Source organism: Myotis myotis, unplaced genomic scaffold, assembly GCF_014108235.1.
Source record: "Myotis myotis isolate mMyoMyo1 unplaced genomic scaffold, mMyoMyo1.p scaffold_m19_p_3, whole genome shotgun sequence".
In the NCBI taxonomy this organism is placed as follows: Eukaryota; Metazoa; Chordata; class Mammalia; order Chiroptera; family Vespertilionidae; genus Myotis; species Myotis myotis.
In genome coordinates this window covers 16,328,564-16,350,919 of record NW_023416335.1, presented here as the reverse complement: position 1 = coordinate 16,350,919, position 22,356 = coordinate 16,328,564, and the positions used below count along the sequence as shown (strand labels likewise).

The window sequence follows — 22,356 nt, the reverse complement described above, 5'->3', positions numbered from 1 at the left end:
GTCTTAGTTCTGAATCCTGGTTTCTCCATTCATTTATACCATACCTGCTTTGAGGTAGTTTCATCTATAAAATGGGTATAATGATGTTAACCTCTGGGTTAGTATCAGGATTTAGTGAGATAACAAATGGGAAGGGCTTAGCACAGAGCAGTACACAGAATAAGCTCAAATCATTGGTAGGGAGAAGATAGTGGCATACGTCCATTTTTTGTAGCTACAAAACATTGGTTTTCGTCTCACTCAATTCCCAGAAGATACTCTTAGTGTAAAAACTCTGCTCTCAGGCTGCTTCCACAGACCACACGGCACAGTGAGAAATCTTCCCAAAGCCCTGAGCTCAAAACATTTGAGGACCACTCTGCACTCCAGTGAGGCAAATGGAGTCTGGCAGATTTTCATTTTTAGCTATATTGTGCTGCAAGGTTCCCTCAGAAATTCTGGGAATGAGATCATTTCAATTCCCCTCCCCGGGGGCAGCTACTCCAATCTGTTACTGCTTCAGTGTGAGGATCAGAAAGGGAGTATCCTTACTTAGTGTTTCACTGCTGCTCATTCTTGGTGCTATGTCCTGGAGCCCAGAAAGGACGTGTTATCATTGTGGACAAGAAGAGGCCACATGCTAACCTGACTAACTCAGGAAAGGCCTGCGTGACAGCCTTGCAAACTCAAGAGACCTAAAGTAACCACAAAGGATGGTCTGCCATTAAAATCTTTAATTAAAAAGCGGTTTTTAAGTGGGTAGTCATGTCCTAAGCCAGTATTTTCTCCGACAAAGATCAACTTTGATCTTTACTGAACCTATTTGTCTTTTTGCATCTAAGATAACACACATGTGGAATGTCAGGGGAACTTGTAACTTCCCTTTTTCTGGACCTCATCGTAACCAGATGCTCCTATGTGCCAGGAAGGAGACCACAAGTTTCCTCATTGTTACTGGTATCATGTTAATTGTTCATTGTTAACTATTCTGTGCCAACCTAAGTAAAAGTATGTATCAATCATTTTACTTTTTATACAATCCCAGAGGTTCCCCGCCCCCTTTGCTTTCTCCTGCCTCCCTAATCTATCACCAATGGATTTCAAGTAACCCACTTATGTCTCCTCCTTTGAGTGTAACGTATAAAACAAGGTAAAAACACTGCCATTCTCCAGAGCACTATCTTAATACATTGAGATTCTGCTTCCCGGCAACAGTATGGCTCAAATAAACTCACAAAAATTCTTTACAAGTTTTAATGTGGGGTTTTTTTTCTTTTTACATTAACATCATTTATCACTTAACTTTTTCTAGAAAAGTCTCTTTCTCTCTTGCTCGCTCACTCTCGCTCTCGCTCACCTGCTTCTGCCCATCACCACATACAGAGTTCTACAGAAAGAACTGTCACTGCAGACACATATGTAATACCCTTTGTAATACTTTAAGCAATAAAATAAAAATAAAATAAATAAATAAATAAAAAGGAGATTAAAAAAAAAAAAAAAGAACTGTCACTGCAGAGCCAGCTCAGGCTGAACCTGGACAGATGCTCCTCTCTACCAAACACCCTCCCCAGACAGCATTACCACGCCCTCAGGCGCTGCCTGCTGAAGCAGTGCTGCTCACACCTCACAGAGCATCAGGAAGCCCTGGAGAGCAATGGGTCTGGAGAGGACTCAGGGATCTGCAATCCTAATTGGGTCCTCCAATAACATTGTGTCATGATAACGTTGATGAGGAAAAGTAACTGATTCCCAGCCAGGACCACTGTGTGTGTGGAGTTGAGCTGCTCTCCCCACGTCTGCGTGGGTTTTCTCTGGGGACTCCAGTTTCCTCCCACACCCCAAAGCTGTGTGCATTGGGTGAAGCGAGGTGCCTACACTGTCCCCGCCAAGTGAGTGTGCACACGTGTGTGAGTGCACCTATGATGGAAGGGCATCCTGTCTAGCAGTAGGTCCTGTCTTACACCCTGAGCTGTAGGAACAGGCGTGGGCTACCCACCATCTGTGACCTGGCCCTAGAATAAACAGGTAGGAAAATAATTGTCTTACTTGTTTGTATTAATCTTTCTGTTCAAGGACCTTTGAACCACAGATTCAGAGAGTATGCATTCACAGGGACTGGAGAGCACCGAGCTCAAGCAGGTGATACTCATCTTTATTTCTGCCTCCAGTGCTACTCCCTTCCATGTTCCCAGCTCCACTGCAGCCTCCCTGCCTCTAGTGGGCTCCATGGAGACAACTCTTAAGCCCTCCAATTAGCATGAACAGGGCACTTACTTTAACCTAGGTGCTAACATACATTATCCTTATCTCAGCCCACACTCACTCCTCACTCAGAGAGACACATTATTCTCATTTTGCAGCAAGTTTAGAAACATCAAGCAACATTTCCAAGGTCACAAGTGACACAGGTAGGTCTAGGAGCCAAGGCCTAACCCTTAAGCCATGTGCTAAGTCCACTCCAGCCTCCAGGTCTTCCTCTACTGGACCCCACCATGTCTCATTACCTTCCTGGAAAAATATTAATGTTGATGTGTGGTGTTTATTCATTCAGACAACAAACTTGTTAGCACAGACCTTTTAGAGAATCAATGTCATCTCTGGACACAGTAACCTGACTTATTCATTGCACTGTTGAAGACATAGTTTTGTCCATGTGGATCTGACTTCAGTATTCTCAAAACACATCCAGTCCCCCATATGCAATCACCCGCATGCACCTTCTTTGATGATAAATAGGAAGGTGTACCATTCCCAATGAGTATCCACTACGACAGAGCACAGGACCCTTCACTCAGGATGGAGCAACTAGAATCCTATCAGGCTGCTCTGTTCCAAACCTCGTCATGATTCTAACAGAGCAAATCAAATGACCTGAATGCAAATAAAGGTTCCTCTTCTCAGCAGCTGTGTGACCTTTAGAGTTCTGTAAACCTTTTTGAATCTTGGGTTAAAATTGGAAGAAAATGATACAACTCGAAAGATGGTGTGAAGGAATAAAGGAGGCAAAGTATGTAATATTCGGCATGTAATAGAAACTCAGTAAATTCTAATTCTCTCTTTTCTTATCCATCTTCTGACTAGTTGAGAAAACCTTAGTGGCCACAGAGTCCAAGGGCTCCCAAACCTAAGAGCACACCAAAATCACCTGGAGAGGTTTCTAAAAATGCAGATTCTCGGGAAGTACCCTGAACCCAAACAATTATCCTCCCCAGGAGTCTAGGCCAGGGATCTTCATATTCTACTCTGCAAACCATTTTTGCAAACCACTGGTCTGTCCCAGATCAGAAAACATCAGGTCCAAAAACCCAACCGTGGTTCTCCAAGGTGAATTGGCTGAGGCGCCCGCTGCTGAAGCTGGAGGACTAAGTTTTAAAGATTTTCTTTTCATCCCTTTCCCCATTTCCTTTGATTTATAAGGTGCAATTTTCATAAATATGACTCCTAGTTTATTTACACTGTATTAAAATTAGGAAAACCCAGGATTAAAAAAAATCCTTACACAAAAACTATTATTACACAGAAAGTAAACAAATGAAAACAGGAAATTCAAAACCATTCTTCCCATGGTGGTTCAAACTCCTTATGCAAATACTAACAATGAATGCATCAATTCAGCAGCTTACTAGACAATAAAAAGACTTTATATAGGCAGCAGGAAAATGCATTCAGTTACTGTCAGAATAATAACTGCATTTCTTGACTGGTGCGCGTTAAAATGCTCAGTCATCGTTTCAAATAAAGGCAGCTCTGTGTCAACCAAATACACAGTCCAAGGACCTTTTGACTCAAACATTTGTCTACATTAGATTGATAGATGTCACTTCACAAGTATTGATGTGACCCATAAAATTCCCTTAGGGCCTGGGTACCAACTATAGAGAGAGTAGTTAGTTCTCAAGTTGGTGTGTCAAGAAAAATTTGAACAATAATTTGTCACTAAAGTGGCTTGCATGGTACATAGGAAAGAATTTTTAGCCAAGGGGAAAAACACTAATAAAAGAGTGACCTTCGGCAACATTTAGTAAGACTATCTATAACTTAATCAAGTTAATGATTTTTTTTAAAAAAATCCTATTGGTGCCATTGTAATTTAACTAGTTATAAATAACAGGAAAGAAGCAAGGGGAAGGCCAAATATTATAGTTATTTGTGCAGCTTTGCCAGGAAGCTGCAGTTCAACACTCCCCAGGAAGCCACCAGTCTATTCCCCACAGACTGCTGGGGGGAGGGCCTGGACAGGGGGAGAGTAGACACATGCCCAGTAAAGTCTGGGTGTCATAGGGAAGGTACTTGCTTGTCAGTCATACACCTGGGAATAGGTCATTGGCCAGGGGAGGCATGGCCACTGCAAGTGTGGGAAGATTTAGAATATTTAATTCCCTAAATAAAAAAAAGTCCACTCTCTTGCTCTCTTGGCTCCCTGCATTCGCTCACATGGCCCACAGCCATGTGGACCCCGCACACAATGGATTATGGACTGCAACTAGCCTGATGCTGCACCAGACCCAACTCCACCATGGCACGGAAGCTCTGGGCACCGGCTCTGCTTCTAGCTCTACTGAATTCCCAGCTGCACTTCTTCTAGGCCTGGATGAAGGGAATGGGACTTTAAAACCCCAAGGATGCAATTCCATGCAAATAAAAAATCACTCATCCTCCTGTACAAGTCTCAGAAAATTCTTTTTCTTGAGATATCACAAGGACCCGATCCCCAGCACTCAGTGGGGAAAGGAATACCCCACACCCCCTGATAACAATGTTTTTATACAAACTACCCATTAGATCCCTCAAGTAGAGTCATTCTTCCCAACTCCATGTCCCAAAAAAGGTTCAAAATTCTTAAAACAGCTTCCTGCTACTTATATTTAATAAATCTAAATATTACTAAATCCACTGTTAATAATCCACACATTAGCCTTCTTAGTACTTCAACCCACCCTCTCTGGCCTCCCCCTGCAGCGCGCTAGTCCAGAACTGCTTCATGAGGCCTCCCTGTTGCTGCCAACGACGAGTACTTTTAAATGCAAAGTGTTTGGCAGTAGTAGTGGGCAATGCTGCTTTGGGCTTTCCCTTCCCCATCTTCCAGAAGGATTCTCTGGGGATTCAGACACAGCTGACCACTTCTACGATCCTGAATCCTTTTTAGGTTTCCCTCTTACTTCTCTCCCTGCTCCTTCCCGTCACCTCTGGCTCCTGCTCTGCCTCATCTTTAAGACTGCAGTTCCTCACACTTCATTCTCTACTCACTTTTCCTCCCCCTCCCCCCACTTTTCCTAAGCAACTGCAACTACTCCATAGAGAAAGAAATAGCATGTGCTTGTCTAAAACTCCCACATTCATAAACCCAACCCAGACTTCTCTTCTGAGCTCCATCCATTCAAGTACTTACTTGGCATTTCTATTAGGACAGATCAAAAACACACTGAACTTAACCCTTCTTCTCCTGCAGTACCCTCCAGCTCATTCCCTACCAGTCATACAATTGCTCAGGCCAGACCCAGGAGCCATCCCCCCCCCCCCCCACACACACACACACACACACAAGCATTCTCCCTTCATAACCAAGACTGAAAGATGCCTCCAAAATAACCTCACATCCTTATGCTTTTTCATCCCTCCTGCTCCCCTGTAGTGCAAGCCCACATCCCATCTCACCTGGAGCACCCCCCTGCATGCTCGCTAGGCCCCTTTCAGTCCATTCTCTGCACAGCAGCAAGTTGTGATGTTTCTAAAATGGAAATCTTGTAACTCCCACACTTAGAACCCTGCAGTGTTTCCGTGCTTTTAGGACACAAAGAGCAGCGTCCTAAAAATTCCAGAGTGGTCTGATTTTTTTTCCTTACCTCTCAGATCTCATTCTTGCCTCCACACTGACTCTCCTCTCTGCTGTGCCTCATCCCTGCCTCAGGGCTGGAAATGTCCTTCCCTCCTCCTCTCTCCCACTCCACCCCATCAGAAATGTCTCCTTCTCAATGAGAACTTCCTATACCATTCAAACTTAGATTCTTCTGCACATGTTCTCATAGTATACCTTGTACTAGTCCCTTATAAAGTTGAGCACATTCGTAAATATGCATATATCATACATTGCTTTGTGTAACTGTCCTGCCTTTCTACACTATTAGCTCAGAAAGAACCATGTCTAATTTCTTCATCACTATGATCCCAGGAACCAGTACAAAGACTAGCAAATAATAGATGCCTAATAAATATTTATTGAATAAAGAAATTGACAAAGGGCGCTCACTGCTCTTTTTCTGTTGGTTACCTACATTTGTTTAGCATTCTATGATTCTCATAATTTTTTAAGCCACAGCTTCAGAATGGCCCCTATAATTTCTCTCACATGTCAGGAATGCCTACATTTAAAAGGAAAGAAATGGGATTTGGGGAGCTACACCAATTAATTTTAAAAATAAGAGGCAAATTAATGATGAATTTCTAATCCATTTTAATTAATTAATAGATATGTCTCCAAATGACCTGCAGGTAAGACAATGCCTTAAGCTATTCCTTAACCACCTGGAACTCAAGACCTTACAAAGCAAATGACCCATGACAAAGAGGAGACTCAAGAAGAGCACAGCAAATGTATCATTCTTTATAATGTACACACAATTCTAAAGTGTCCTCTTTATCTTATCAATACTTAACAAAATACTACAATAACATGCATAATGTGGGTGCACAAAGGACTGTTTTACACAGTTTCAAAACCATTCATTCATTGTCTCTATTCACCTATTATAAATTGGTTCCCTTTCCGTTGGATTGCATAAGGAAGCCCAACATATACCTAGCTAATCATAAAATCACCAGCAATTCTTACCAACAGGAAGTAGGTGGATGATATGGCACCTTAATCATTTTCATGGACTTTTCAATAGCATTTTAAAGAGAAATATTTTACTAAGTATATATTGACCATTATTTAGCAAGTAACTAGAAATAAAACTACTGGAAAGTAAATAAAGATGATTTAAAAAAACAGTGGAAAGATTACTCATCAATATATTTAATATACCAGGCAGGTTTAACCTAACAATTTGGCTTTTACAGGCAGCTTTATCAGCCAGTTTAATTGATCCTACTAAGAAGAAATGTACATCATGAAACCCAATTAAGTCAGCAGTGATGAAACCTGAGAGTATTTCTCCACAGTCCCCACAGTCCCCACATCAAAATGATTTGCTCAACAGGGAGCTCAAAAAGACAACATGAATGTGGTCTGACCCTCTACATTTTCAATGATATCAAACGAAACCAGATACAGTAAGCATTAAACTTTAAATACTTACTGCAAAGTTAATCCATAAAATGCTCATTTGAGCACAAGAGTGAGCATGTTGTTAATGTGCTATTTATCTACAGTAAACATAGATGGCTGTTGCTATCTGCTCTGCACATAGCTGTTGGGCTCTCCCACTGCTGTGAGGCAGCAGAAGGAAAATCTGTCCACTTTCCAGAGGATAGCTCTGCCATTAAAAATAAAATGACTACCTCAAAAAGGAACCCTGCATGTTTTAACCAATCTGGTTCGAAGTAAGATTCAGCTGTGTCTCAGGTGTTAGCACAAGTCTCTTTCAGAGAAAAGTAAAGACTAGAACATCTCCTGCTCTCTCCATTCACTGGGCAGAAATAAACCATTGCAGTTGAGCTGTTATGTATTTGGGGTACCACTTGTTATGGCCGTTAGTCTACCCTAACACATCTACTATTAGGAAGGCAGCATTCCAAGTGGGCAAAGTCACTTAAGCAAGACTCAGTGCTTGTTAAAAATCACTGTTTTTATAAAAAATAGCATTTTTGCTTTTCCTTGCTAAAAATATATTACACATTCATTAGAAAAACAAACAAAATGAAGAAAATTCTAAGCATTAATAATTCTAATGGCCTACTGTTAACATTGTTATGTAGCTTTCCCGCCTTTTATTTCTCTTTAGATTGACAGATACATAGATGTGGGAAGTAAATGATTGACATGTAGATAACAGTAATCATACACATATTGTATAAATCCTCTTTTTCAGTTGACAACATACTATGTATATATCCCTAAGTCTTTATACTTCCTCTACCTCAAGATTTTTTAAGATTGTAGAATAATCTGTTATCTATCTATACAGCCGTATTTAACCATTCTTCTGAGAAAAGGGAACAATATGTACAAGTGCATAGAACCCTAAAGCCACTTAGTACATGTGGATCAATGGCATCAGTGTGGCACAGGGTTCCAAGTTAGAGAAAGAACTGTATCAGTTGCCGAAACCGGTTTGGCTCAGTGGATAGAGCGTCGGCCTGCGGACTGAAAGGTCCCAGGTTCGATTCCGGTCAAGGGCATGTACCTGGGTTGTGGGCAATCCCCAGTAGGAGATGTGCAGGAGGCAGCTGATCGATGTTTCTCTCGCATCGATGTTTCTAACTCTCTCTCTCTCTCCCTTCCTCTCTGTAAAAAATCAATAAAATATATTTAAAAAAAAAAAAAAAAGAACTGTATCAGAGCACTTGGACAAAAGTTGAAAGACCTTATATGCCATTGTAAGGAGTCTGGATTTTATCCTGATGGCAACTGAAGAGCTTTACACAGGGCATAGTATGATCTTTACTGTTTCAGAAAGATCACGTGAGAAACAGAATAGAGAATGAAATTAAAAAAGAAAAGGAGAATACCCGTGTAAAGACAATTACAGTAAGAAGATGTACTACAGAAACAATGGAATTGGGGCAGAAAGGAGGAATTTGAGACATGTAAAGGAAGTAGAATCAACGGGATTTGGTCACCAAACTGATCTGGGGCAAAAGAGAAGTTTCTGGTTTGAAGTGACTGAGAAGACATTGATGTTATTATATGATGAGGGAATAACTGAATACATATCAGCACCTATCACTCTGTCTGGAACACAATAAGCTGCCAATCAAGAAAACAACTAGTAATAATAGTAGTGACCATAATAGCAATAGAGGTAGTAATTTCATTATTTACAGATAAAGTGACAGGGGAGACGATGAGACACTTTTTAAAATGTTTACTAGAAAGTGTTTGGCCCCGCTGGTGTGACTCAGTGGTTGAGTATTGACCCATGAACCAGGAGGTCAAGGTTCAATTTCCAGTCAGGGCACATGACCAGATTAAGGGCTCAATCCCCGGTAGGGGCGTGCAGGAGACAGCAGATCAATGATTCTCTCTCATCACTGATGTTTCTATTTCTCTCTTCCTCTCCCTTCCTCTCTGAAATCAATTAAAATATTTTTTTAAAAGAGAGGAAATGTTTGTTATACACTTAGATGGATTATCTGATAAGTAGTTGGATATATGAATCTGTAGCCAAAATATTGGGTTGGGCTAGGTATGGGTTTACTAGTAAGAACCACAATTTATAAGCAGCACTGAATCTCCTGGATGAGACTAACTTGGTCTGGGCCTCTTCATACAGTAATTTACAAAGTCAGATCAAAGTATTCTTCATTTGAGAACTTGTTTCTGCATTGCTCATTCTACTAATGAAAGGACAAAAATATATCATCTTCTTGCCCAAACCACGAGAATCATGAGCTGGAAAAGAAGGTGTGGTGTCCCAATCCGGCACCAACGCTAGAGCCCTCCCCCTGCCCCCAGCAGGACTAGTGCCATCCAGCTGGAAGCCATGCTCTGCTCTCTGTGCTGGCCTCATCTCTTTCCACAACAGTGAGATTATTAGAACCAAACCAGGCCCAGATTTACATTTTTTAAATTAATAAAAATTCACAGTAAAAATCTTCTTTATCATTTTATTCAAACAAATGACTAAACTTTTCTTGCTTTATAAATTTTCAGTCGGTGATTAATCGATTACTCATACTTTATAATTTCAAAGACAGGCCTGCAGAAACAAAGGTATTTGCTTCTTGATGATGCCCATGAATACAAATAAATTAGTATTTAGACAGTAGAATGAAACGACCCAAAAAGGCAATGGAAGTAAAAAGATTTGAGGGAGAGAAACTCTCTCCTCCCTCTCATTAAGCTTTCTTACTCCTCTTTCAGATTGTCTGAACATTTCACAATTGACTTTCCAGGATTATTCTCCTTAGAACAACACTAAATAAAATGAGAGGAAAGAAAAGACAAGCTCCAGGAGCAGGAGCAGGAGCAGAAGCGGTTTGTAACTCGGGTCATTTCTGAGATGAGGACCAAATGCTTTTGAAGGGGCCATGAAAAGCATTTTAGTTCTACCTTCTCAGTTTGCTTATTAGGGAACTGAGACCTAAAGAAGTGAGGTTATGTACCCCAAACCACACAGGTACTAAACTACAATCCTGGGAGTGGAAAGGAGTTCTGACTCTGAAGATGGGGCATTTTTCATTTGTGCGTAAGCTGAGGAACTCCAAGTGTCTGCCCACAAAGATACTGTGGCCTTCTGTGGCCTTCTGGGTGAGGCAAGATACATTCACATTCAGAAAATTTAAAAATACTTCAATTAAAAAAAAAAACAACACAAAAGAACAAGCCCTGGCCAGTGTGACTCAGTTGGTGCTATTACAAATTTTCCCTATGTTATCTTGTGTGGTTTTTTAAAATATTTTTATTGATTTTAGAGAGAGAGAATGGGAGAGGCAGAGAGAAAAGCATCGCACCAAGCATGGAGAGGTCGCCTGTTTGATTCCAGGTCAGAGCACATGCCCGGGTTGCAGGCTCAATCCCTAGTAGGTGGCATGAGGAGGTAGCCAATGGATGCTTCACTCTGTGTTCAAGGGCTAGTGTGAGTATTTCCGGCAGGGTCATTACCAGGTCTGCCATGGAAGCAATGGGATTTGAGCTGACCCTGAAGAAGATTGGAATTTCCAGGGACAGAAATAAGGAGGAAAGAGATCCAGGCAGAGGCAATGGCATAGGTACAAACATGAAGCCTGGCCATTCATGGAGCAACTGAGATGGACTGGATGAAACCATTCTTATAGTAAAAATGAGAAAGATTTAATTTATACTCAGAAGGACATTGAATGTCAGGATCTAGAGTTAACTGTGACATATCCATTGAAAGTTTCTAAGCCAGGAAAGAAATCTAATGAAATTTAGTATTTTAGAATGACTCATACCCCAGTGCAGTGTTTAAAGGAAGGTGATTTGGAGCAGTGGACAGAATAGAGACAGGGAAATGTTTTTGTTTTTGTTTTTCAAAAATGAAACATTAATGAATAAGTAAAATCAATTAAAAGATTCAGATACTAATACAAGTGTGATAAGGTGCCTTTCTGGAACACATCGACAGCAATATGAGTAGAAACATATTCTTATGTATATGCAAGTTTACTCTTTAAACCTTTTACTGGTTTTACTATGCTATTATTTGTTGTAATTTTGTCACTTGGTGAATTCAGATTCAGGAGCCTAAATGCTGAATAGATAAACACCTCTGTATTATTCCAAGAACTTTGGTCTCTTATTAATGACTGTGTAATTAGAGGCACTAAATTTGAATAGAAAACAACAACATGAAACTGCTCACCACCACTTCATACCCATTAGGATGGCTATTCTCAAAACAATAGAAAATAAAACACATTGGTGAGGATGTGGAGGAATTGGAACCTTTATGATTTGCTGGTGGGAATGTAAAATGGTTCAGTTGCTGTGAAAAACAGTATGGTGGTCCCTCAAAAGAGTAAACATAGAATTACAATCTGGTCCAGCAATTCCACTTCTGGGTTTATATACAAAATAACTGAAAGCAGGATTTGTTGTTGTTGTTGTTGTTGTTGTTGTTGTTGTTAATCCTCACCCAAGGATATTTTTTCCATTAACTTTTTTTTAAAATATATTTTATTGATTTTCTACAGAGAGGAAGAGAGAGTTAGAAACACAGATGAGAGCCGAAACTGGTTTGGCTCCGTGGATAGAGCGTTGGCCTGCGGACTGAAAGGTCCCAGGTTCGATTCCGGTCAAGGGCATGTACCTTGGTTGTGGGCACATCCCCAGTAGGAGATGTGCAGGAGGCAGCTGATCGATGTTTCTCTCTCATCGATGTTTCTAACTCTCTATCTCTCTCCCTTCCTCTCTGTAAAAAATCAATAAAATATATTAAAAAAAAAAAAAAAGAAAGAAAAGAAACACAGATGAGAGGGAAACATCAATCAGCTGCCTCCTGCACACCCCCCATTGGGGATGTGTCCGCAACCAACATACATGCCCCTGACCGGAATTGAACCCAGGACCCTTGAGTACACAGGCCAACGCTCTATCCAATGAGCCAAACCGGTCAGGGCTTTCCATTGACTTTTTAGAGAGAGTGGAAGGGGGGAGGCAGAGAGAGAGGAAGAGAGAGAATGAGAGAGAGACATCAATGTGAGAAAGACACATCAATTGGTTGCCTCCTGCACGTACCCTGATCTGGGCCAGGGATTGAACCTGCAACCCAGGTATGTGCCCTTGACTGGGAATCAAATCCAAGAGCTTTCAGTGCACAGGCTGGCCTATGTTCTAACCATGCAGCAATATGGGCCAGTAGGAAAGCAGTCTCTTGAATAGATATTTGGATACCCATCTCCATAGCAGTATTATTCACACTAGCCAAAAGGTGAAAGCAACCCGAATGTCCATTGACAGATGAATGGATAAATAGAATGTGGCTTGTACATACAACGGAATATTGATCAGTCTTGAAAAGGAAACTCTGACGCATGCGAAAACATGGATGAATCTTGGACATTATGCAAAATGAAATAAGCCAGTCACAAAAAGGCAACTACTGCATTTTGCCACTTATGTGAAGTCCTTAGAGTAGTCAAATTCATGGAGACAAAAGTAGAATGGTAGTTGCCAGGGGCTGGGAGAAGGAGAGAATGAGGACTTCTTTGGTGGGTATAGAGTTTCACTTTAAAGATAAAAACGTTCTGGAAAGGAATGATGATGATGGCTGCCCAACAATGTGAATATTTAATGGCATTGAACTGCATACTTAAAAATGGTTAAATTGGTCAATGTTACGTTACCACAATTTGGGGGGAAATCTGCTCACCAGAATAAGACTACCTTCCAAAATGCTCTCGTTTTTATTAAAATCTTCAATCCTATGAAAGAAAAGTTCCTAGTGCTTCTGAGGACCAGATGTGCGCAATCTCGGTGGATGGGAGAGAAGACAATGAAGGAAGAGCATCTCAGCAGTGCCCTGGCTGGCAAAGAAGTAGAGAGCCTGGGCAATTTCAAAGCGGTGACCTTTTGGTGCTGATGACAGACAATGATGCACACACTCTCCCTGGCAGTCACCAACGAGCCCGCTTCACCAGAGTCACCTCCAAAGGGCGAAATCTAGAGACAAATTCTGTTTGAAGCAAACACAGCCATCCTTCTCCCCCTCAGTAGAAAACTGCCAGGTTCTCTACAGAGGTGCAGCCAGGACACTCCCCACAGGAAGATAAAGTGCTGCCACCGATAACACATCTTTGCCTGTGGTGTCTCCAGGGCCATTGGAAAGTGAAGGAGAGGATCTCATTACTCATCCAAGCCCGAATGGGCGTGTGCCATCCCACCTGCAGTTTAACCAAGAGCTGACAAGATGTTAAAAACAAAGGAGAAAAAAGGCAAAAGTAACTCATCCAAAATCCTGTTTTATTACTTTTTTAGGGATAAGTACTTTTCTATATGCATTTAAAACACCGGTTCTCAACCTGTGGGTCGCGTAGTTATAACCACGTGGTTTTAGTTAGCCCCTCTATGTTTTAGTTTCATTTACGTTACTAGGAATTCCCAAGTTAGAGACAACATATGGAATGACAGCATTACTGCCATGGGCTTTCCACATTTAGCAAAGCAGACGATGGTGCACCTCTCTCAGGTCTGGTCCCCACTACCTAGACCAGTGATGGTGAACCTATGACACACATGTCAGAGGTGACACGCGAACTCGTTTTGTTGGTTGATTTTTCTTTGTTAAATGGCATTTAAATATATAAAATAAATATCAAAAATATAAGTCTTTGTTTTACTATGGTTGCAAATATCAGAAAATTTCTATATGTGACACGGCACCAGAGTTAAGTTAGGGTTTTTCAAAATGCTGACACGCCGAGCTCAAAAGGTTCGCCATCACTGACCTAGACTCTAGTGCCCTCACCAGGCATGGTTCCTGGTGCTGGGCTCAGTTCAGCTCATATATTCTGGCAAAGCAGAGCAAAAAGAAAGAAATCAAGTCCATCCTCTAGATTAGCGGTTCTCAACCTGTGGGTCGCGACCCCTTTGGCGGTCGAACGACCCTTTCACAGGGGTCACCTAAGACCATTGTGCATATCAGATATTTACATTACGATTTATAACAGTAGCAACATTACAGTTCTGAAGTAGCAACGGAAATAATTTTATGGTTGGGTCACAACATGAGGAACTGTATTTAAAGGGCCAGAAGGTTGAGAACCACTGCTCTAGATTCTCTGGGCCCGGCATTTCCTCCGAAATCTGACTACCAGCTCTGGAATCATGTGCCACTCAGAGCTGTTTTCTTACAGGTCCCAGCACACTGGGGCAGATATCAAGGCCAGGGTCTTGGGCTTTAGAGGGGAAACCTGAAGTGGAGATGAAGAGCAGGTTACCATCGCTGTCCTTATGGATCAGGCAAAGATTCTATCAGGAATAGAGAGATCATCCACATTCACTGTCTGTGGATCTAAGACCTCCATTTTCTGACATATTTTTTTAAATATATTTTATTTATTTTTTACAGAGAGGAAGAGAGAGGGATAGAGAGTTAGAAACATCGATGAAAGAGAAACATCAATCAGCTGCCTCCTGCACACTCCCTACTGGGTATGTGCTTGCAACCAAGGTACATGCCCTGTGGACTCAAGGGTACATGCCCTGGGACCCTTGAGTCCACAAGCTGATGCTCTATCCACTCAGCCAAACCGGTTAGGACCATGTTCTGACATATTTAGACAGACAGCTGAATCCCAAGGGGTCAAGAGAAGGGCTAGTTAGTGTGATGATGAACGGCAATCCTACACTTTGCTCTCTCGCAAACTAAGATCCACTCATGTAACCTCTCACAGGGAAATATGAAAGGCAAACACCTGAGTTAGGAACTGAAAGAACTACCTCCCATATACCATCCAAGTGGTGAAATGAAATCTCATCTCTTTGTTTTGTTTTAGTTATTATGAAAAACAAGACACAAATGTTACTAGGTCCTACTGGGGTGAACCAAGGTTAGGACGTAGTTTCCAAGGAAACTATTTGCCATAGAAAACATATCCTGGTTCTCTTTTAAAAAAATAATAATAATAGTAATAACATCAATTACCACTTACACATGTATCTCAAGGATTCCTGGATGGCAGTCTATACTGGGGGAAATTGTTTTGTATCAATGGGATCTATGCCCAACCTCACCAAAATGTCTTCTATTTTATCTACTTCAATCTGTATGGGCCATTTGGGGATGGAGAACCAGGAGGCAAACTGCAGAAACACGCCTGCCTCACATGCACTAAACAAAATGAAAACACAAGCTCTCTCTCAGTAAGACTTATGTCTGTAGTCTGTAAATTCTCAAATAATACAGCTTTAGATTTAAAAGTATGACAGGATATACGTATCACTACTCAGTTGTTCAAGTATTATAAAGTGACCGATATTTGGGCAGGTAGCTAGGTCATAAGTCATTCATAATGTTACTTTATTGTTCAGTTATTTTATGATAACATAAGAGCACAACGCCACAAGTACATGCACAAATTTAGAGCATTCATATATAAATAGAAAACTGTCCACCACAGCCATTCTGTTATTTAAAAATAAGAACATTAAAAGTTTCTTTTCTTTTGAAAATTTTGAGTAGAGCATGTCACACTATTATTATTGCTAACAAATTGCATGAGTCAGTAAGATCCCTAAATTTTTACCTTCTGTTTCCATTACACACTTCCACTGAGTATAGCAATCAATGAATCCTCCCACTATTACTCATTATATACTTTTTGTTTTCATTATCACTTATTGTTATAAGGCTAATCAAAATACCCACTCAATCAGAGCTATCTATAGAGATCATTTTTTTCGTGTCATTTGAGCATATCTAAAACAACCAAACAAAAACACCAAGTATTACAAAGTACTAAGGGCAGATGAGAGTTTGAGGATCTTTGGACATCTAGCCAGTTCATATATTGCCACCAAAATTTTAAAAATTAGGTTTTAAAAGATATAACGTTTATAATTGAGAAAAAAATAACAGGGAAAAAAAAAGGGGCATTGAAGAAAAAGATTTCCTGGACAATGAATAGATTACATTTGACAAGGGCATTAACCCGTCCAATCACGTCTTTTGCTCTCATTTGCTATAAATACACAGGCCAGCAGGAACACAGCTCATTGTTTTGACCCTCCATGCTGTGTAAGCTTCCCAGTCTTACCTAGTACATTAAGACATATGGAAAAGCACTCCTGGATTCATAGGATTTATAGATCTCCCACAATGGATGAGAACTATCCCCTGGTGCTTGTCAAACAGTCTAATTCAGATACTTACGTTCTCCTTTTAAAATGTTTTTATTTTAAGGGGTTGTTTCCCCAAATGATCGATCTGGGTTTCATATTTTAAACATAAGTATTAAAAAAAATACAGTTCCTCTCCTCAACAGAAAGAAGTGTTTTAAATATAGTATAAGCTTTTTAAAGTAATATTTATACAGTTTAAAGAGAGCAGTCACAAACACTTGGGAAATTAAATTTACATGTGTATTTATGAAATATAACCAGTCAAGCTGCATCTGTTCCTATTGCTTCTTCCTTAACATCGCTTTTATTAAAAATAATTTTCTTTAATGCTGGCTGGGAAATCCCTACAGCATTTTTCTCATTTTCATAACACCATCAGGTCAGCACTTTTGATTAAATAGTTTTTGGGGATATTAGAAAAAGCAGTGCTATGTATCATAAATATTTGATAAACATGTTTACATTATCAATACACTCAATATTATAAGATATACCAAATATTTAGATTGCCTTATAAAAACATAATTGATATACAAATCTTGCATAGCCCAATTATAGATGTTATTCAACATTAGTATTTTTACTTCTTTTTGGAAATGAGCTTCTGTCTAGTATAACAGCAATGCTTTGAAAACTAAAAACACAGCACTTCAAACAATGATTTGAGTAATAGAAATTTAATTGAACAGTAAGTTATTTTGCAGTATGATGCATATAAAACCTAGAAACATTTCTTAGCTTGTTCAGTGAATAGCAAAAAAATAAAAAACCAAAGGCTGGCAGGAATTTAAATAACTGTAAAGTAAATGTTATTTACACAAACTTCAACTATAAAGCAAACAAGCTATGCAATTCTGTGTTGTCTTCTAAAATATACTAAACAGTTTCTGTTTCAAAAGATCCACCCCCCCCCCTTTTTTATTCAGAGAAGAGCTTCTTTTTTACAGACACTATTTAGCTTAGAAAGTGGAAAAAAAAAAAAACTCGGGGAAGATTTCTATGAACTGAATGCTAAAGCTAATCTGTTGCATGTGTGGTTTCTACACTAGTGAGCAACTTGTAGGGAACAACACTGCAGCTGACTGCACAAGAGCTGGAAACTGTTCCCCTGGGCATGAGATCACAGGATGACTTTGCCCAACATCGTGGCTCAGGCAGGAACAAAACCATCACGCCCCCAGGGCAGCCTCATGTTGTTAGATAAGAACCCTCTGCCCCATCACTGTCCTTGAAATCCTGTGTACACGGGAGCAGCTGGGCCAGGACAAATCAGCCCTTATTCTCTCTGTATATGCCCCCCACACATACCACTTGTTTGTGTTCCTTTGCCTGCTAGGTTCTGAATGACATTGTTAACTGTGACCACACAGCTGGATGAATTTACAAGTTTTCACACACTTTTAAACCCAACATTTCGAGTATGGATTTACTGAGTTTACATGATATACAATAGCTTACACTATTTACTTTTATCTTATAATGTTACAATAACTACTATGGCCATAAAAATTCAAGAGAAACTTTTAGCATGATTTCAGTTAGTCCTTAGCTATATCTATGAGTTAATGTTTCAAGCAATATCCTACTTTAAAGTACATAACGCTAAAATCAACAAACATACACAATAATTACACAAACCTAGAGCAGTGACCTCATGATTTCCTAATCTACTCAATTACCAGTTCATTTAAACACACACACACGCACACACGTACATACATGCACACACGTACACACACACACACACACACACATACACCTGCTACGTAGCATGCCACAACTTAGAACTGTGTTTCATTTGACTGGCAGATAAAAGGGCAAAATTCCCTTCAGTGATGCTTTTTCGCCTTAGAAGCACACAAACAGGATAGTATTTCTTCAGACAACATGATCTTTCCATTTCCAAACATCCTCTAGACACTTAAAGAACTTTACCCCTGAAGCCTGACACGTATTTCCAGTAAAAAGGCAAACAAACCAACACTGTTGCTAACCTAGTAAGACCCTCAACCCTCAGCATCATCACCAACTATAATCCCCTTCACATTAACGTCCCACCACAAATAGTAAATGATTCACAGCTCATATGGCTTGGGGTAAAGGCAAAATCCTTCCTGTACTACATACAACAAAACGTCAAAATCGGACAATGACATGGCTTCAAAAAGGTTTGTTTCAGATTCCATAACAGAATAACATATGCTGCGGTACAAGGATGTGGAGCTTTTGTGTTCCCTAATAAGAAACTCCAGCAGAGCATTTCCCATGTTTTACAGTGACATCTACCAGCCAGACCCAGGGAATCCCAACATAAACTCAGCTTCCTTCAGCACCACCGTCTGAGAACAGCTTCTGTCCACACAGTGGTGCAATCCTAACAGGTCTGTGGCACCCAACACGCGCTGTTAAGGTAAGGAAACGGTGGGTGAGCAATACCCTTTCCCATCTTTAAAACCAAATCATTAGACATTAATTAACTGCAGGATAGAAGCACCACAAATGCCAACCAGAAATTTAAATATTTGCCCATCCCAGGTACAAAAATGTGAAGGAACTGGCACACTTTGCATCTCGCAGGCAGACTGACCATGGCTTAATGCTGAGTTTTGTAAAAAGTCAATGAACCCAACCACCCCTTAGACAGACACAGAAAGACCCGGGAGAAAGCTATTATGCGTATTAGAATGTGTGATGTGTAATCGTGTAAAATTTTTTAGAAGAAGTCCTGTTATGTTTTAGTAATGATGTGATCATCGGGAAATCATACAGATATATAGAACCTAGAAATTACTTTATAAATGCAATGCTACCTCAGAAATCTAATTACATTATCAGCTAATTTCTCACACCTGATCATATTAAGGAGCCCTGGAAAGAACGCTTCCTGGTGGCCTCAAAAGGTCTGGGACATAGTCTGCGAAACTTGTCTTCCAAAATTCTTCAGGGCCTATACGTGTAGCTCCATAATTACATTCATCTGTTCTGATTCACTCAAGTGCCAAAATATACTCCAAACCAAAATATTGTGAAAACAAAAATGCTTGAAATGCTTTCAGGAAAAAAAAAATCCAACTTTTATTATACTTCTCACCTACACACATTCAAAAGATACAGACTATCTGTTGGACACTGCGTTCACCACAAGCTGCCACGTCTACAGGAATCTCAGGGCGCTGTCCTTTCCTTGCGGGGCTCTCCGCAGACACACGCCCCTGCCTGCCCCTCAGGACTCCAAGGGAAGGCAAGGTGTTAAGATCTATTGGACTCACCCTTCCTCCCTCAAAGGAAACGCACCACAAAGGCAGCCCACGAGCAGCAGTTCCTAACCAAAGCCAAGTTCAATACTGCACTCAGGAGAAAGCAGAGTCCTTTCCATTCTGCTTGGCGAAGGAAACCAAGGGCTTAAAAAGTTTCAGGTGGCCCCAACCGAGGACCAAACTTGGGACTTCCCCCCAAAGGCAAAACCTAGAAAACAGGAAACCGGAGAAGGGGCTGCCTGAGGTTCGCTTCGATAAGTCTGCAGCCCCGAAACTGAACTTGCCAGACCGCCTCTGCTTCGCAGCCGTCGAACCCCGGGAGTGCGCCCGCCGCGCCCCGCTGCCAACCTCCCCGCGAGGCCGGGCCGGAGCACGCCCCGGGGGCGCAGGACTTACCGCACCGCTTGCACAGCACCCTGCTGACCTCCTTCTTGAGGTTCCGGCCGGTCTCCAGCGGGGGGAACGATGCTCGGAAGGCGGCCGGCGGCCGGCTGCTGCTGTTGGCGTCGGGCTCCATGAAGAAGATGTACCTGCCGTCCTCCTTGAGACTCCCGCAGGCGGGGAAGGCGGGGTGGCCCCAGGCGCCCAGGCGCACGGTGAGCAGCGAGTCCTTCTTCAAGCCCCCGGCTTTCACCGCCCAGACCTGGTGCACCTTCACCAGATACGGCGCCTCGGCCCCCGGGTCTCCGCCGCCGGGCGCCGGGGCGGTGGGCCAGGCGGGCGCGGTCCCGTTGGCGGTGGTCCGCGCGTCCTGGGCGGGCGGCCCCCGCGCTCCCCGGCCGGCGGCTGGCGGCGGACGCTCGCCGCCCCACGCCCCTGCCTCGCCCGCCGCCGCCTGCCTGTCGAGTGCCCCCTGCTGCCGCCGCGGCGAGTGCACCTTTCCCTCGATCACCACCGCGGCGCGCCGAGCCAGCTCCTGCACCGAGCCCACGCTGGGCGGGGACCAGTCGCACCCCGAGGCCCCCGCGGGAGCCGCCTCGTCGCCGGCGGCCGCCCCCGGCGCCAGGGCCGCGGTCCGCAGCAGCAGCAGCAGCAGCAGCAGAAGCGGCGGCGGCGGCGAGCGGGTGGCGGGGCCTGGGCGCGGGGCCCAAGGGCCAGCACCCCCGGCGCGGTGCGGGGCGCGTCGCCATCTCATGGTGTGAGGTGCGTGCGGGCTCCGGGCTGTCGGTTCGGATGGTGCCTGGCTCTCTCCCGCTGCCTCCCTTTTGCTCTCTCCTCCCGCCCTTACCCTCCTCCTTTTATTTATTTATTGGGGGGTGGGGGTGCAGGAGAGTTGTTTATGGGAGCTGGAGGAGGAGGAGGAGGAGGGAAGGCGGAGGAGGTGGGTGGCACCACAGAAAGGCGAAGAGGAAGAAGGGCAAAAAAAAATAAAAAGATAAATAAAAATAAAGCAAAATAGAAAGAAAGAAAAAAAAAGCCGCTGCCACCGCCTGGGTTGCTGGGAGTGACAGGTCCTCCCCGCGCCGCCGCCGCCGCCGCGCCCGAGCCCTGCTGTCGGGGCTGCTGTCACAGGAGGAGGACGTGGAGGTGGAGGCGCCGCTCGGCGGGCACCAGTCCTTTGTGTGAAGTGATGCTGCGGCGGCGGCTGAGGCTGCGAGCGAGCGGCCGGGCGAGCGCGCGAGGGAGAGCGCCCGGGAGGCGGAGTTGCGTGCCGGGGAGCCGCCAGCCGCTGTACCTGCGCGGCCCGCGCGCCCCGCGCCCGCCGTCCCCCTGCCGCGGCCGGAGCCGGGCCCCCGCGGGCCTCCCGGCCCCGCGCGCCGCCGCCCCCGCCGCCGCCCCGATTGCTGCAATGGGCGGCCGGGCGGCGGGCCGGCTGCAGTCCGAGTGGGCCGCGCCGACGTCCCGGGGAGCGAGCGGCGACGCTTCAGCGAGCGGCACCTGTTAGCCGGCCGACCGCGCGGGGGAGGGGGGTAGCCGACGCGGAAGGGGAGGCACCGGCGATGCAGGTCGTCGCTGCAGAAAAGTTTGGGGAGAAGTGGTTACTTGAAAGTCAAAGGGAGCCACATGTTCACGGGAGACGAGCAGCAATTAAGCAACTTTGTGTCACGCTCGCTCGCCTGCAGACGAACGCACGCGCAGCGAGCACCTCGGGCCTGACGCGCTCTCACTCCGTTCTCCGGAGACAATTACCCTCGCCTTTCCTCCGGGTGAAATCCCTCGCCTTTCCTCCCGGTGAAATCCCTTCTCGCCGAGGGTTTATGACGTGCGGTGCTGCTGCCATGAGCATTGTTGCTCAACAAGGCCGTTTCGTGTAAAGTTGATGGTACTTTGTCAACTCGTCATTTTTTAAAATATATGAAAAGAAATGAAAGAGGTTTCTGTGGCCACTGGAACCAAAGGTCCCAGACATGAAGAGCTGTGGGTTAATGTTGTTCTGAATGCCAGCCCCCCATCCTAACTACACCCCTGCTCCAGTGGTCCCCTGTCCCTCTCTCCACTACCTGTTCTGCAAAATTTCAGGAGCTACTTTTAAAGCAAGAATCCATCTTCTCCCGGGCATGTTCTTTTCAAGCAAGTACCAGTCAACAGAAAGAGAGCACACTTGGGTGGAGGGGGGCAAAGAGGGGTGGAGTGGGGGACCTCTGTAATACTGTCAACAGTACGTGGGTTTTTTGTTGTTTTTTTAAAAGAGAACACATTTTTAGCATTTAA

General features: G+C 43.3%; 1 protein-coding gene across 1 annotated transcript in view; it reads right to left on the bottom strand.

Annotated features, from left to right (window-relative positions):
• Window positions 1-20,854, bottom strand: part of NRG1 (neuregulin 1) — a 998,992-nt gene extending 978,138 nt beyond the window's left edge. Inside the window, exon 1 of the mRNA XM_036302056.1 lies at window positions 20,101-20,854. Coding sequence (XP_036157949.1) covers window positions 20,101-20,839 — 739 coding nt within the window. The 5' untranslated portion in view covers window positions 20,840-20,854. The remainder of the gene's footprint in view (window positions 1-20,100) is intronic.
• Window positions 20,855-22,356: the final 1,502 nt, after the last annotated feature.